The 14,106-nt window shown below is 36.2% G+C and overlaps 1 protein-coding gene across 2 annotated transcripts in view; it reads right to left on the bottom strand.

Annotated features, from left to right (window-relative positions):
- The window catches only part of DOP1B (DOP1 leucine zipper like protein B), a 50,931-nt gene that overhangs the window by 35,808 nt on the left and 1,017 nt on the right, over positions 1 to 14,106 (bottom strand). For both annotated transcript variants that reach the window (XM_085304673.1, XM_085304662.1), the window contains exons 2-5: positions 12,706 to 12,872; positions 3,053 to 3,234; positions 2,745 to 2,915; positions 238 to 427 (exon numbers count right to left, since the gene is read on the bottom strand). In XM_085304673.1, the coding sequence (XP_085160799.1) occupies positions 238 to 427; positions 2,745 to 2,915; positions 3,053 to 3,234; positions 12,706 to 12,843 (681 nt within the window). In that variant the 5' untranslated portion in view covers positions 12,844 to 12,872. The remainder of the gene's footprint in view (positions 1 to 237; positions 428 to 2,744; positions 2,916 to 3,052; positions 3,235 to 12,705; positions 12,873 to 14,106) is intronic.

Genomic DNA, 14,106 nt, shown 5'->3' with positions numbered 1-14,106 from the left:
ACTAAGATACTGCAGGCTGATCAAAACCCGTATGGGAGATCTGCTGCTATACTTCACGTAAAATGCTCCCATGAAATAACCGTATTAAGCTGTGGACATTTCAGAGCTTCTCTTACTTTCACTCTAAAGTAAGGGTAAAAGCGTGTCATTATAATTTAATAGAGAGAAGGCACAACTTGCTAGCATTCTGGCATTGTGCTAGGTAAAACTATTTCACTAGGAGCAAAATGAACTTACCGTGAGCTTATAGTCAGTGCCGAGCATGTACTTCTGTTGTTTTCCAGACAGCTCTCTGTTGATGTGACTGACAACAAAGAGGGAAGCAGGCAGCCTGATGGATGGGCTGACCAGAACACTGCCCCAAAGTGCTCCAAAGAACACTTCTTTGCCCATTAATAAGGAGAGCTTCACAAGCAAAGCATCTGTTCTGTAGGGAAATATATTTACCGTGAGAAAATGCATTTTTGTCGATTCAATCTTATAATCGTAAAATGGCAGCTATGGAGAGAATTAGTATTGTAGTCACAGAATTAATTTCCTCCTCTTTGCATTATCAGCATTGCCCTTGTCACCTGAAAATGGCCAGCACATTTTTGACTGTACAAAAGAAATCCCTCAGTTCTTTGTCACTGTGCACATTCACTAAATTAAAGCTGAGATACAGCATGTTCCTGAATTGGAAGTAATTTAAGCTGACTGTAGACTTAAAAATTGAACTCATTGATTTGCAAGTATGAATATGTAGCATTATCTTCCAATTTCCAGACTGTACACTGGCTTTCAAAGTCATTAAGTAAACAAAAACTTCAGGAAAAAAAATGACACTTTGTCAGAGTTCTTGCACACAGGACTGGTACATGGAAATTAATTTGAAGGCAATGACACTGGAGAAATGGGGGCATAGTCTCTGCTTTGGCACCTCTGTTAGTACTCTGGTATTTCACTATGTATAGGAATTGAAACCTCACGTGAGGAATGGAGAAGTAGGAGATGTGTAGGGAAGTTCAGTATAGTATAGGATGSGAAGAAAACAGGACTGATGTTCTTTTCCTATCTCTGTATAAAGAAGCCACATGTCAAACCACATGTTTAAGCATTAGAAGGAAAGAGTGTCTAGGCTGGAGCATGATCTGAACTAGTACTTCTGCCATTTCTAGGGACAACAGAGATGCATTAGGGCTAGTCCAAGAAGTCAGAGAGCCTGAAAACTCTCAAGGTAGAGTCTCCTATGGAGCACTGTGTGTGTGTGTGTGTGTGTGTGTGTGTGTTGGGGGGGGGAGGAATCTAAAACATCTGACAACATTTTGGTCTACCTTTCTGGAATCGAATCATCGCAATGAAGAAATTAAGGAATGACTTTCTCATTTTATGCTTATTTCACAAAACGAAATTCAAATGATTTTAATATTCCACCATGAAATATTTTTATTGTCAGTTTCTGCCTGCAGTCCTTTTTGTTAAAAGGGAAGAGTGAGTGTGTAAGCGTGTTTGCAAAGCCATAAACAGGTAGAGGATTTTGGTTGGCCATAATCTGCCATTATCATTACTTCAAATTTAGCTATTTTCAAAATAAGCTGGATTTCCTTAAATTTCCTATCTGCCTGAAGCCTTTTAGATTCAAGGAAAAAATGCATGCACAAAATCAGCAGTAAAACAGTAAAAAGAAAACTATATATGACCATTTTTTTTAGTTTTTAAAAACAAGTTTGCCTGACAGAAAGCACATGCTAAAATTCATCTTTCCACAGCAGATGTGTAAGAGGTATGCCCTTTACCATAGATCCAGTGTCTTGGTATCAGCAACTGAAAACAATTCATCAGTTTGAGAACACCTACAATCTATTCTTAGCTGCTCCAGCAACTGAGACAAATCTTAAATTTAATGCCCTCCCCTTCTTTTAAGGGAGCATCATATGTAGAACTATTTTGTTTATTTATGGTGATCTATGTAGCGTGGCATCTTTCTTTTTTTTTTTTTTTTTCTTTTCTTAAGTACACACAAGACTCAATAAATGCCAAGCCAACACATCCAGACTGGAAATAGAGAAGTAAGCGCATTACAAATACAGTGTTCAACAACTGTTAAGTAAAGAAATATCTTCATCAAACCTACTGTGGTTTAGCTTTACAAGATCTTACAAAAGAGCTCTGGTTAATGAAGTGAAAATCATTACATAACTGGGTGCTGAGCTGCTCTTCCCAGCACACTTCCTGATCACAACTATGTCACACTGAATGCCATTTTCATTACTGTCATCTGCACCCAAAAGTGAGATACTTTTTCCACAAAGAATGTGGAAGCGTTGCCTCTTGCTAGAGTTTGCAGAACCTAAGGGTAATCATCTGGTATAGAATGACTAAAAAGATGATAGAATTCAGTTGTTCTCCTTAGTATTACAATATTTAAATAATTTGTCAACAGAGCAGTGGTTTGAGGAGTAAGGGTAGTTATTTAGGAGTTCTAAATATATTTTTTACTCTTTTTTCTCAAAACATTTGATTTTATTTTTTTCCCCTCTTCTCTGCTATCCTTCTTTGGAAATGAGGATAGAAGGGGAAAGGGGTTTTTCTACTTTAACGTTATGCCTTGCACCTTCCAGGGATTCATCATTCTTCCACCTGAAGGAGTCCTTTATGAATCCCTCTCTTTACACAGGCASCCAACAGAAATTTCCTGAGAATTTCCTAGAAGAATAAAAGGAAGATAGATTGTATATTGCTTTTAAATTAACATTAGTTCTCACCTGTCATAGATTTCTGACCCTTCTTCCAATCCAGGCAGCAGTCCAATTATAAAAGCTTGAAGACCAGGTAGGAGAGACTTTTGGAGAGGAAGGAAGTATTTCTCATATAGACCAAGGAGAATAGGCCTCACTGACATTGCTGCATTTGCCAGCAGAGGAAACAAACCAGAGCTGTTTTTTATTGAGAGAGAGAGAGAGAGAGAGAGAGAGAGAGAGAGAGAGAAAGAGAGAGAGAGAGAGAAGAAAAAAATCATTTAGCTAATTGAAATACATTGTGAAACGCAAAAAGCTTTTAAAGAGAAGTTTACCTGTATAAGAATAAGTCCTTGGCAAGCCATTTTGTCCCAATAATTTTAAAGATTATTTCATAGGTTTCTAGTGCCTTTAAATGTACTCCACTAGGTAGTGCTGGATGCAAACACTGAGATAATCTTTTACTGATGATCAGACGTCTTGGCAATAATGAATACTTTAGGTTACTCTGAAGAGCCTGTGCAAAAAAAGGAGGTTAGACTGAACAGCTGCAACATAAGAAATATAAAATATGCCTGCATTTCAAATGTTTCCTACTAGCAAACTGAGAATTAAATAACGCATTCAAGAATTTTCTCTCATAAAAGCATTTTGTTATATTAATGCAGTGGAGATCTGCATTTGAGTTTTCATATCAAATCATTCTTTAAAATGTGATTGTTCTAAGTTGTTCCTTTCCTTTGAGGCTGGAAATCAAAGCCAAAGGAGGGTGCAGAGGACAAATACAGGATATCTCTATCTATTTAGAAGGGAAGCCAGGAAGGGACAAGAAGAATGTCTTTGCTTTTAAGGATTGGAAATAAAGAAAGAATTTAACTACTAACTTTCCCTGTAAACTTTTATATAAATACAAATGACACAAATATTTATATATTACACAAACATAGCTGAAGTAAAAAAAATAACTTCTGCTCCACTCTGCTCCAAAGCAGACATGATTAGCTGGGACAATGGTATCTTAGAAATTATTTGTAATTTTGTGTGGCTACGTTCAATAAGCTTTATTAAGTGGTTATGGCCACTGTACTGATGTATAAGATATTTAGAACAGGAATTAATTAAGTATTGCAGGTAGGCCAACTCCCTGGAAAAACAAATCACACAGCCTTTTCCTTTGAACTACGCATGCAGTTTAGCAGGGTAATTAAATATTTCTCTTCAATTCAGAAACAGACTATTAAAAAAAAGAGGTTACAAATAAATGCTACTTCATTCTTTGATCATTGTCTGCTAGTGCAAACAAGTGCTTCATGGTAGATTAACATTTGGGATGTTTTCAGGATTAGGCAAATTCTTGCCTCCCTCAAAGATTAAATAGTATTTTTATTCTACACAATGCTTCTAAACTGGAAGTTTCTTCTCTTATACCTAAAAAAGGTTTAAGCTCTTAATCAACTGTAAAATCAAGAAACTATTATGCCTTCACAAGGGCTCAATACAGAAAAGCAATGAAGAAGTTCACTAACCCCATCCCTGTTTTGTTTCAATAAAAAAAGATAAAACAGCCACAGTAATGATTATAACATTCCTGAATACTCTTGTCAACAGTAAGAGACAAAAATCATCACAATTCAAAGGTGCGTGTGACTTGTCATTTAAAACTTTCCAGTCTGTGGGCATGAAAAGCCTGAATCTGAGAGACTACCATTGCATGCTTTTCCTGTTTGCTGCTCTGTTTAAGCTCAGTGACCAGTTTTTAGTAAAGACATTTTAGTAAATAAATTTCACTCAAGAAGATAAAGGCTGAGTTCRTAACAGGTAATCGAAAATGTTACACCATTCCGAGATACTATAGAAGCAGAGATGCCATTTAGAACAATTCATTTCTCTCCCTTCTCCCTACGAGCATGAGATCTGTATTTTAAAAGGTGTCAAAATGATTGAATGCAAGAACACAGCATTCCATACTTGAAACTAAAGCAGGTTATATTTATGGAATTATCTTTATATTTGAGAGATTTACAAAGTCTATAGTACTCTGAAGACTGCTTGAAAACTGGACTTTGAAACATTCTGCTTATGTTGGTTGGTAAATATTTACATCTACACCCTTGGTATATATACAAAAGCATGCCAGCTGTAAATATTTTTCCCTGAATCTTAAGATCAGGTAAAGACCACCCAGATATTCTATCAGTTAAACTTTAAGTATCAACTAGCTGGAAAACAAAAACATTCACTGCTTATTACACAAAGAACAATCTGGTATAAATAATGTCATCTCATATGAAGTGTCTTACTTGACTCATTTCACTTCCTAAGGATGTAAAGTAAATCTCCACCAGCAAATGAGAACTCTCCCTTCACAAACATCAAGATAGATATGCAAAACATCTAGTCAGAAGCAGAGGAGGGAGTGGGAAAATTCAGCCACTTCAAGAGTTGAATAGTGGATATTCAGGGATAACTCAGAGTTAAGCATTATTCTCCTGGGTAACACTGAAACCTGCGTACGTCTAAATTTCAGAGAATAATAGCAACCTAGAAAAAGACCAGATTTTCATGTATATGCCAACTACACTGCTTCTTCTAAAGAATCAGAAGATATCTCTGTACAGTAAGAAAGATTTAGAGAGATTTATTGTGATCTTCATATATAAAGTAAGAATAGTTTCAGGTGTTCCAGCCAATCCATCAGAAGGATTTTGAGATGAAACTACCTTTCCAAAAGCACCTGTCACATGATTTCTGACTTGGATTAAGGAAAAGCCCAGATGGACAGAAGCTATAACCAGGAATCAGCTCCTGAGAAGAGTTAACAGCTTTCTCTGAACTTCTAGCTGGTGCAAAAGATTTTAAGCCATGCTGCAAAATACTAGAACAAAGTGGTTGCACCAACAGCTATTCCATCAAAGAGGGGATCTGACATGCACTTCACTGAAAGGTTCAGTTGCCCCAAAACTACAGAACTCGGGTCTAATTTTTAAAAATGTGAACGCAAAAGGCATGAATTAGTTCATAGTTGTAGAAGTGTTTAAAAGTGACATATGATAATACACATACTTCAAAATGTTAAGCAACTTCTGTGAGCAGACAGAAAAACTAAAAAAACTTGATTTTTACACATTTTGAGTTCCTACAACTCAAAACACAGTCAACTCTGTGAAATTATAATGGCATTTCAACAATCGTAGATATCAACTGTTACGGGCAGTTAAATGTTGTGATAGCAAGCCTGATATCTTTAGTTCTGTACAAAGACCTTATCCCAAACAATTGCTATCTCACTCAGAATCCAGTGCTAATGGCAACAGATGGACACCTCTCCTCACAGCTTTAGGAATCTATTATTCACTTATTCTTTTGATTTGGAGGAGCTTAACTTGACTCTGTTTTCAGTAATGTAAGGGCTGAAAGCCCATTTACGGTCTGCTTTCTCTCCTCCCCTCCAGCTGCTTTCCATACGAACAGTTGTGATGCTAGAAATGCCACAGGAACAACTAGTAAGAGTTGGCTTGAGGAGTCTGAATTTCCAGTAAGTGCTCTATGCTTAATATATCACCACAGCATTTAGTTCTCACAGATCAATGAGAGATCAACCATCCTGCAGAGCCAAGAGTTACTTTTGGCTTTTACAGTGAAGACTAATCATTAAATCAGGAAAAAAATAGACATGCGCCAAATAGTGACTTGCATCCACACGCATATCCAGTTCTCAGGTTTTTAGTAAGTGTYTTTTTTCTTAACTGCTGCACAAAATGCTTTATACATGCTAAACATTCTCTAACTTACAAGCATGCCCACAGTTTCTTTTAATGTGACTTATAAAAGAGTAGGAACAGAAGACTGTCTTTAGCAATATATACACATGTGGCTCAAACCAAAAAACAAGCAAGCATCACACACAAAAGCGTATTTGTGTTTCCACAGTTAGTGGTTTATAATCTAAACTTTTTGCTTAGCTTTCTCAAAAGACTAAATACGCACAGCATGATTAACTGTAGCAAAATACAAATAGTAAATCCAAGCAACAATACAGACTGCATACATAAAAGCTATACACACAAAAACGCTAATGGAAACACCTGAATAAAATGAGGAAAAACAGTATTTTGGTCTTTATCCAAAGATTTTAATTAAGAGTCACCAGGAAGTTTCCCTCATGTTTATCAAGGAGATAGCCACATGTTTTTGTCCTATTGCCATTTACCATTACTGACTTTCCTAAGAAATCCTCCCTCCCTGTATCAACAGTTTGTTACTTAACAAGTTAAAGTTTAAGAGAAAGATGGATACTGAATGATTTTACAATGTAGCTAGGTATGATTTTCAAACCTGCTAATGAGAAGCTCATTTTTCTCAACTTCTCTGACCAGAAACCCTCCTCACCTAATTCTTCTCTTTCTTTATTGGTAGAGCAAAACACACAGAAAAAGCATGCTTTCCCACTACAACCATTAAGTCTACAAACAGCCTAGACTTACTTAATCCTGAGAATTAGTAGAACCTTCTTAGTGGGCAAACTTAGATACACTTCTGTGTAAGTTCAGATACTTATATTTAGTGACCCGCTTGCTTAAAAAAAGTCTTCAATGAATACATTATTCTGCTTCTCAAACACAAGGCATTGTCTGCAAAATAAACATTTTTCTTTTATAAATAATAGAAAATTACTGTATAGGCAAGGCATTCTTCTTCCTTCATGCTTGAAAAGTATTTTCTGAACAAGTATTGAATTTAACTTTAAGAAAGTCTGCACTGCTTTATAGCACCATCAAAGATGAATTTGATCAATTTGCAAAGATTAAAAAAAAAGGTAAATGAAGTAAATATTTGTATTTACATAGTCAGATTTCCACAAAAATAATGCAGTGTGCCCATCAATTTATAAAACTACTTTCAATTAGGAATTACTGTAATTCTTGTTTCAGACAACAGTGGTTGTAGGGGAAGAAGGGAGAAGRAGAGCCTATGATTTGTCTTCCTCTGAGGAAGAAGTATGAAAGACATCTTAAACAAAGCTCCAGCTTTCATAAAACCAGGGGCATGAAGTTCAAAGATGATGGTCAGGCAACTAAACTGGAGTTGGAGTTATATTAAAGTTAACAGCTGAAACTACTAAAATATGAGTTATGTATAGAAGCAAACCTACTCCTGGTTTTATCATTATAACATATCTCCAGTTCTACACACTACATTCATGCATTGGGTGTGGTGATGTTCCATAAATCAATTAGAAGGCAAAACCTCCCTTCTTCTCAAAGATATACAGCTTGTCTGCAACATATGGCAAGCAGTGCCCATATTTGTTAACTCAGCAAACAAGTCTTCACAAAGACACAGTGGTCAGTAGCTCTCATATGAAATAACTGGTGTAATTCACAGCTATGCTCACAAAATCCATATTTTAGGAAGACTCCTCCTCTTCTCTCCCCTCAAGAGCAGATACATTGTAATAGTAAGTGTTGCTATTGAGATAAGAGAGTTGCCTAGTTGCAACACTTTTTTTTGGTTTCTTCACACTTCCCCTCCAAACAGGTCAAATGTTTGGTTGATATTATATCAAACTTCAAGCTTTTGATGGAATAAAAGCCTATGGAAACAAAAAAGTAACATTCTTACTTTCTACTGAAAGTCAAATTTAAAACAAATGCCTTGAAATTGCAGACTGAAAGCTAAAAATTAGTATTGCAAGGAATAAGAAATAGTCCATTTACACACTTGTGTTATAGCCAAGGACAAAAAGCAATGCAACTGTACTTTTTTAGAGCAAGTGCTGTTGTCATTATTGAGCAAGTCAACCACGCTGTAAGCATGAAACAAATCCTTCTATAACAACTAATTTTCGAAGATCATTATTTTGTTTTCATAGTGAACAGCAATTACAAGTGAACATCCTGCTTGGAAAAGAAGCATCCGTCTGCTTTGCCAGCAGATCTCAAGGTAATTGAGAGTCATTACTGAGCTTCCATGGAAGCTCCATGCCAATGATATCTGACAACTGTTAAAAATAGTTTACATAGATATTTCTGTCAGTATTCATGACAAAGTTCCGTCCGTCATTCTTGTCAAACAGATAAAGTCTTCTCGATATGTGGATTAACTGTGCAAACAGGGGAATTTAAACACTCACCCTCCAAAACTCAGTAAGATTTTGTGCTCTTATGTAAACCATYAAGTTTTAGAGACTGTTTCAGAAACCTCCTTTGGTAGCTTTCTTAGAAAAGCAGGCTGTAGAATCCAGTGTTTACTATTTCTCCGCTCTTCCTTTGGCAAACCTACTGTTTACTACTTACCTACTGTTAACTTGCACTCAGACATTTAAAACACCTAGAAAAATATATGCCTATGATCTGGATTAAAAGCACTCAGACAAACCACGCAATTGGATTTTCATAACTTCAGGCAATTAAGAGGCTTTCAAAATATTCAAAAAGTTCCCCCTATATGAATGCTTTTATATGCATTTTACATACTTTGAATTCATACTCTGAATAAAAGAGCTAGCAGCTTTTGGATGTGAAAATTATGTTTAAAGCATCTGTTTCATTGACAAGCCCACATATGCTTAACTATCACCTATTTCTAAGTTTAAAAAGTAGTGAAAGAACACAATCAGCAATTTCCTCTATCAAAAGTAACTGCAGATTTGTATCCTACTCCAACATTAAAACAAGCTAGCAAAATCTGCAATAGCATAATCACATTTGGGCACAAAGACTACTGAAAAGGATTACTGAACTTTGGATGCAGCAATCTGTATAGAACATCTGAAAACCTTAGGCACAACATAGCACTTTCCAAACAGTGAATAAATGCAGGATTATAGAAGAAACAAAAACAAAACAAAAAAAAAAAAAAAAAACCCACACACCACAGAAACAGTTTAAAGCTGTATCTAGACAGCTTTAAATCCTACTTCTCAAAGCACAGAGCAGCCTAAATAGGCAGCAGCTACGAAATGAGTGGTTTACACTAACTAGCACTAGGACTCAACAGAAGCCAAGGAGAGAAAGAGATTCACAGCTGGAATATGGGTAAGTTTCATAGCCAAGCTGAACCTATGGATATTAAACATTAATATCCATATTTATCTTTTCTTTAAGGCCATCTGTTCCCATATGTTCATTTATACTCTTCTCTCATCTAAAACCATCTATAAACATTACTTTCTACTGATTCCCCTTCACTATGATGATGCATAATACATACACACTACACAGATTAGCATACTGTAACATAAGAAGTTTTGTGACTTTAACTTTTCTATGAACAAAGTGTGAGTATGAGTAAAGGATGGAGAGATGCTGCTTTTTCTAACATGTCCACAGGACACTACAGAGGACAGTTATCTCACCTAACCTTAGAGGCCCAGCTCAGCTGAAAACATGAGCAAAACGTACTGTCTCACCTCAGGCTCCCTATGATGTCAGTGAGGGACACATGCAATTCGAGGACAGGATTCATCTGATCTACTTAAACGTCAGCTCTAAGATGAGGTCAGTCAGTCAGTCACACACACAAAACTCAGCAACAACCAAAAAACCCACCTCTTGCCTCTCTCCCTGCCTAGAAGGGATTGAAGGTAAAGCTGCCTACACTGAAGACATCTCAACTTAGGTAAGACTCATCTCCCTCAAGTGACAAAGCCATTCAGTTAAACAGTTTCTCTGTTGCTTGTGTGGCTTCTAAAAGCCATAATGAAACAGATGTTTATTTTATTGTGACTTTTTAAACTAAGAAAATAAAACCTCCAGCTTAACTTTGGTGGCTGAATAGTAACAGAAAGACATAGCAGAACCATCTCTTTTCCTCGAGAAATAACAACTGCAAGATCTAAAACCACTTGTATCGGCCAAGGCTAAAGGATTGTGTTGCCTCGTGGTAGCCAAGAACATGAAGCTGGGATCTCGGTTGACTCCCTTTATTCTTTTCCCCCCTCACAAGGTGAGCCCATACTGTTTCTTCTAGTCCTTGAATTGAAAGGGTAAACCTAGTAAGTTTATATGGAAAGAGGTTTATATGCATGTGTTAACTTGTGAGACTTAGTATTGCAAGGTATTGGTGAACCCTGCCTGTAAGAGCAAAAGCCTGAGAAAATACTACAAGCATATAAGCAAGAACACTCACAATTCGAGAGAGCAATACATAAATCCCGAAGAGGCATATGCTTAAGAGGTGTCTTCTAGGCTTCTTCCATGCTACTGCAGAAATATGAAAAGTCCACCCCAATCAAGCTCCTCAGCTCTCTTCCTTTTCTCTCTTCCTACTTCAGCATTGGCACACTTGCTTAGTAATAGGCATCATTACACTTGTTACTGACACCCAGCTTCCTGAATATAGTTGTGTCAGTGTTAAAAATACAGTCTAAAACATTTTATTACTGAGATATTGTTGATCTTCCTCCTATCCATTCTCTCCCTGCTCTTTTATTTATCCTCAAATTTCAAAAACTGATTCTAGCACAAGTTAGACTCATGTTAGCAAAATACTGGAAACAAACATTGTTGTTGAGTTCTGTTTATGTTTCAGGGTATAAGAAACCCAGTTAATTAGAAGAGTTAAGCTATTGCCAACTTATTTCATAGTCTTCCTGTCTGTGGAATATTCCTCTGAACTATCACCCTTATTTTCAGATAACAGACAGAAGCAGATGAACACAGGGGGTTATTTCTTCTACCAACTCTTTTGCTTCTAAGAAGATTAAGTCCACAAAATACCACAGCAGATGGGCTGATGTAACAGCTGAAAGCTTTTTTGCTTTGTTTCTACTATGCTGCAGCATATTTTGGCAGTTCCATATCTGAATGAGAGTTTCAGATAGACATTAGTCAGTCACAGCGTATACACCTAGGTTAACGTTAAAAAAAATCAATAAAATAAAAGCCTACTTGCCATAGGTGAGTATTATCTCACTCTCAAATGGAAAAAAGAAGAAATAATTTAAGAAGCATTCTGAACGCCTCAGGTTATCCTTATGGCCCTTAATATGTGCCCATCAGCAGGGATCAGGGAGAAACAATGAAGGCAGAAACTTGTAACTCCTACTGCCTCAGCAATATCCAGCTTCTCTCATCTGAAGAGGACAAAACATTGTTGTCCTTAGGGAAAAAAAAAACCCTCAGTTTTCATCCTCCTTCCCATGGAAAACACTGAAGAATTAAGGTTCAGCAACCACACTAAAGGCATGCAAGATGTTTATCTCATAACAACAGGTATTTTCTTATGAATCCTGTAAGAGCTCTCTCCTCCCATCCTATTTCCCAATGACTATAACTACTCTTGCCCTATATATGGCTCAGGAAGAGCTTTAAATTAAGAGACCAAAAGGCAGACAAATAATGTACACGGTTTCTTGAGCAAGAGAAGAGGACACTTCCTAGAAAGAAAGAGACTTATATAGGAAAACCGCTATCACAGTCCTGGCTGATGGAACCATAATGCATACATTTATAATGTAGGTGTAATCAGCTGTATCCTATACGGGCAAGAGCTGCTCTGGAACAAAACAAAACAAAACAAAACAAAAAAAACAACAAAAAAACCCACCACCATCAGCAAATCACTTATTTCCCCAAATACAAGAGTATGGACAAGTAAACATAAGTTTTCAATAAAAATTTTGACTCAGATACTGTATTAAAGCTTGTGACATTTATTCTTTATAAAGACTTACTTAGCTGCTTTAGTGAGTTTAACTAGCAACCTGAGGTTTTTGTTCCTCGAAAAAGAAGTCAGAGTTAAGTTGCATAAAGGAAACAAACACTGTTTCATGAAAAGTTCTGGTGGTTTTATCACAACTTCTCACATTCATATAAAAGGCACTGATTTAGCTACTTCCTTACCTTTCTTTTGCTAGCTGGTATTTTTTGCTTCTATTTTGACCCACTATTTGGGTCATTTTTCACCTGTGCCAAGTACGGTAATTTACAAAAACGTTAATAGAAATAAAAAATAAACAAATGAAAACATGTCTGTGATACAGTACCTTGTTGAGTTTGCCAAGGGAAGATATAAGATCTGCCCATTCACTTGATGATTCGAAGTTTCTCAAAGCTTTCTCAATTGCTGAAGAATAATTTCTATATCTGTAGTCACCAGATAACTCCTGCTCTTCTGGATCCATCTTAGGTTCTCAGACCAAGGTGAAATTTCCTGATAAACATGCACACAGTTATGAACAGATAATGCACATTAAAGTTGACGCACCTAAACTATTACAAGATTGCAGTATATGTAAAGAAAAACTAAAGGATCACAATAAACAAGCCATTTGATCAAATTTCAAAATGGAGTTAAAAATAGTTTTACAGGCATGACTCCAGTTTCACACTGTTCCTGTTTTTGTGGTTTGGCAGTCACATTCTTTTTATGAAACATGCTTTTTCTTTCACATATGTGGAACTCACACACAGTAACAGAGGAAACAAAACTATAAGGTTTCATCATCAACAGTTAAATGCTGAAAAAAACTTAAGGAGAAGTAACTACTTTTCATAACCTTTCAAAATGCTGTACAGATAAAAAAAATTGTCTGTAACAGTAGAATTTGAAACGTTTCATATCAAAGCATAATTTTTCAGAGAAATCCTGTGGGCCTCTCAGGCCACAGTAGAAAGAGCTCTCAGAAGCCTGCATCTCTAATTGTCAAGCAGATGCTTGAATTGTTTTCTTCCTTTATATTACCAAAGGTATTAGTACTTCCTACAGAGAAAAAGTCACATTTTACAGACCTGATTTTCTCATAGTCTGTAATGCATTTGAATAATAATAATAAWAAAAAAACAGTTTTAGAGCAACAGGAAACAGGCCTGATTGTGTTTTCAGCACTGGCAATCATGCCTGTGCTCCTATGCTAACTATGACACTAGTTCTCCCTTGACCTAGCATCAAAATACTCTTTTAGACAGATACGTTGGTTTATGAACAAGCTTATGACAACCTGTGCTGCATCACTGAGACAGAAACAAAGTTCAATTCTATAACATTAACATTTTATAATGTTTCTAGAAGAGATCTGTCTTTGCATTTTGTTTCTTATCTTTAGGACACAAAAATAAGTCTAAGCATTCTTCCTTATATAAATAAGCATTTTAAAAAGAAGCTGTGACAGATGTGTCACAGTTACAATTATTCAGTTAATGATTTTTAGTATCTTCTCCATTAACTTTAATTAGCAACAATAATTACATCAAGACAAGATTTTAGCAGCAAATTATCAGAGACAGGAAAATGCTGAATGCAGTCAAAAAGGGGGAATGAATTTAAAGGCAGCTTTAAGCCATCTCTGCATTCCCTGATTGCAGGATTCAGTCACTGCTGATATAACCACTGGATGTTGTCCAGCCTATATCTATACCATGAAGAAAAGTGTATTGATTAAAAAAAA

The sequence above is a fragment of the Rhea americana genome, unplaced genomic scaffold, assembly GCF_003343005.1.
Source record: "Rhea americana isolate MKP2758 unplaced genomic scaffold, rheAme1 scaffold_101, whole genome shotgun sequence".
Taxonomy (NCBI): domain Eukaryota; kingdom Metazoa; phylum Chordata; class Aves; order Rheiformes; family Rheidae; genus Rhea; species Rhea americana.
Note: the sequence above shows the minus strand (reverse complement) of the source record. Positions and strands in the feature narration are given on the sequence as shown.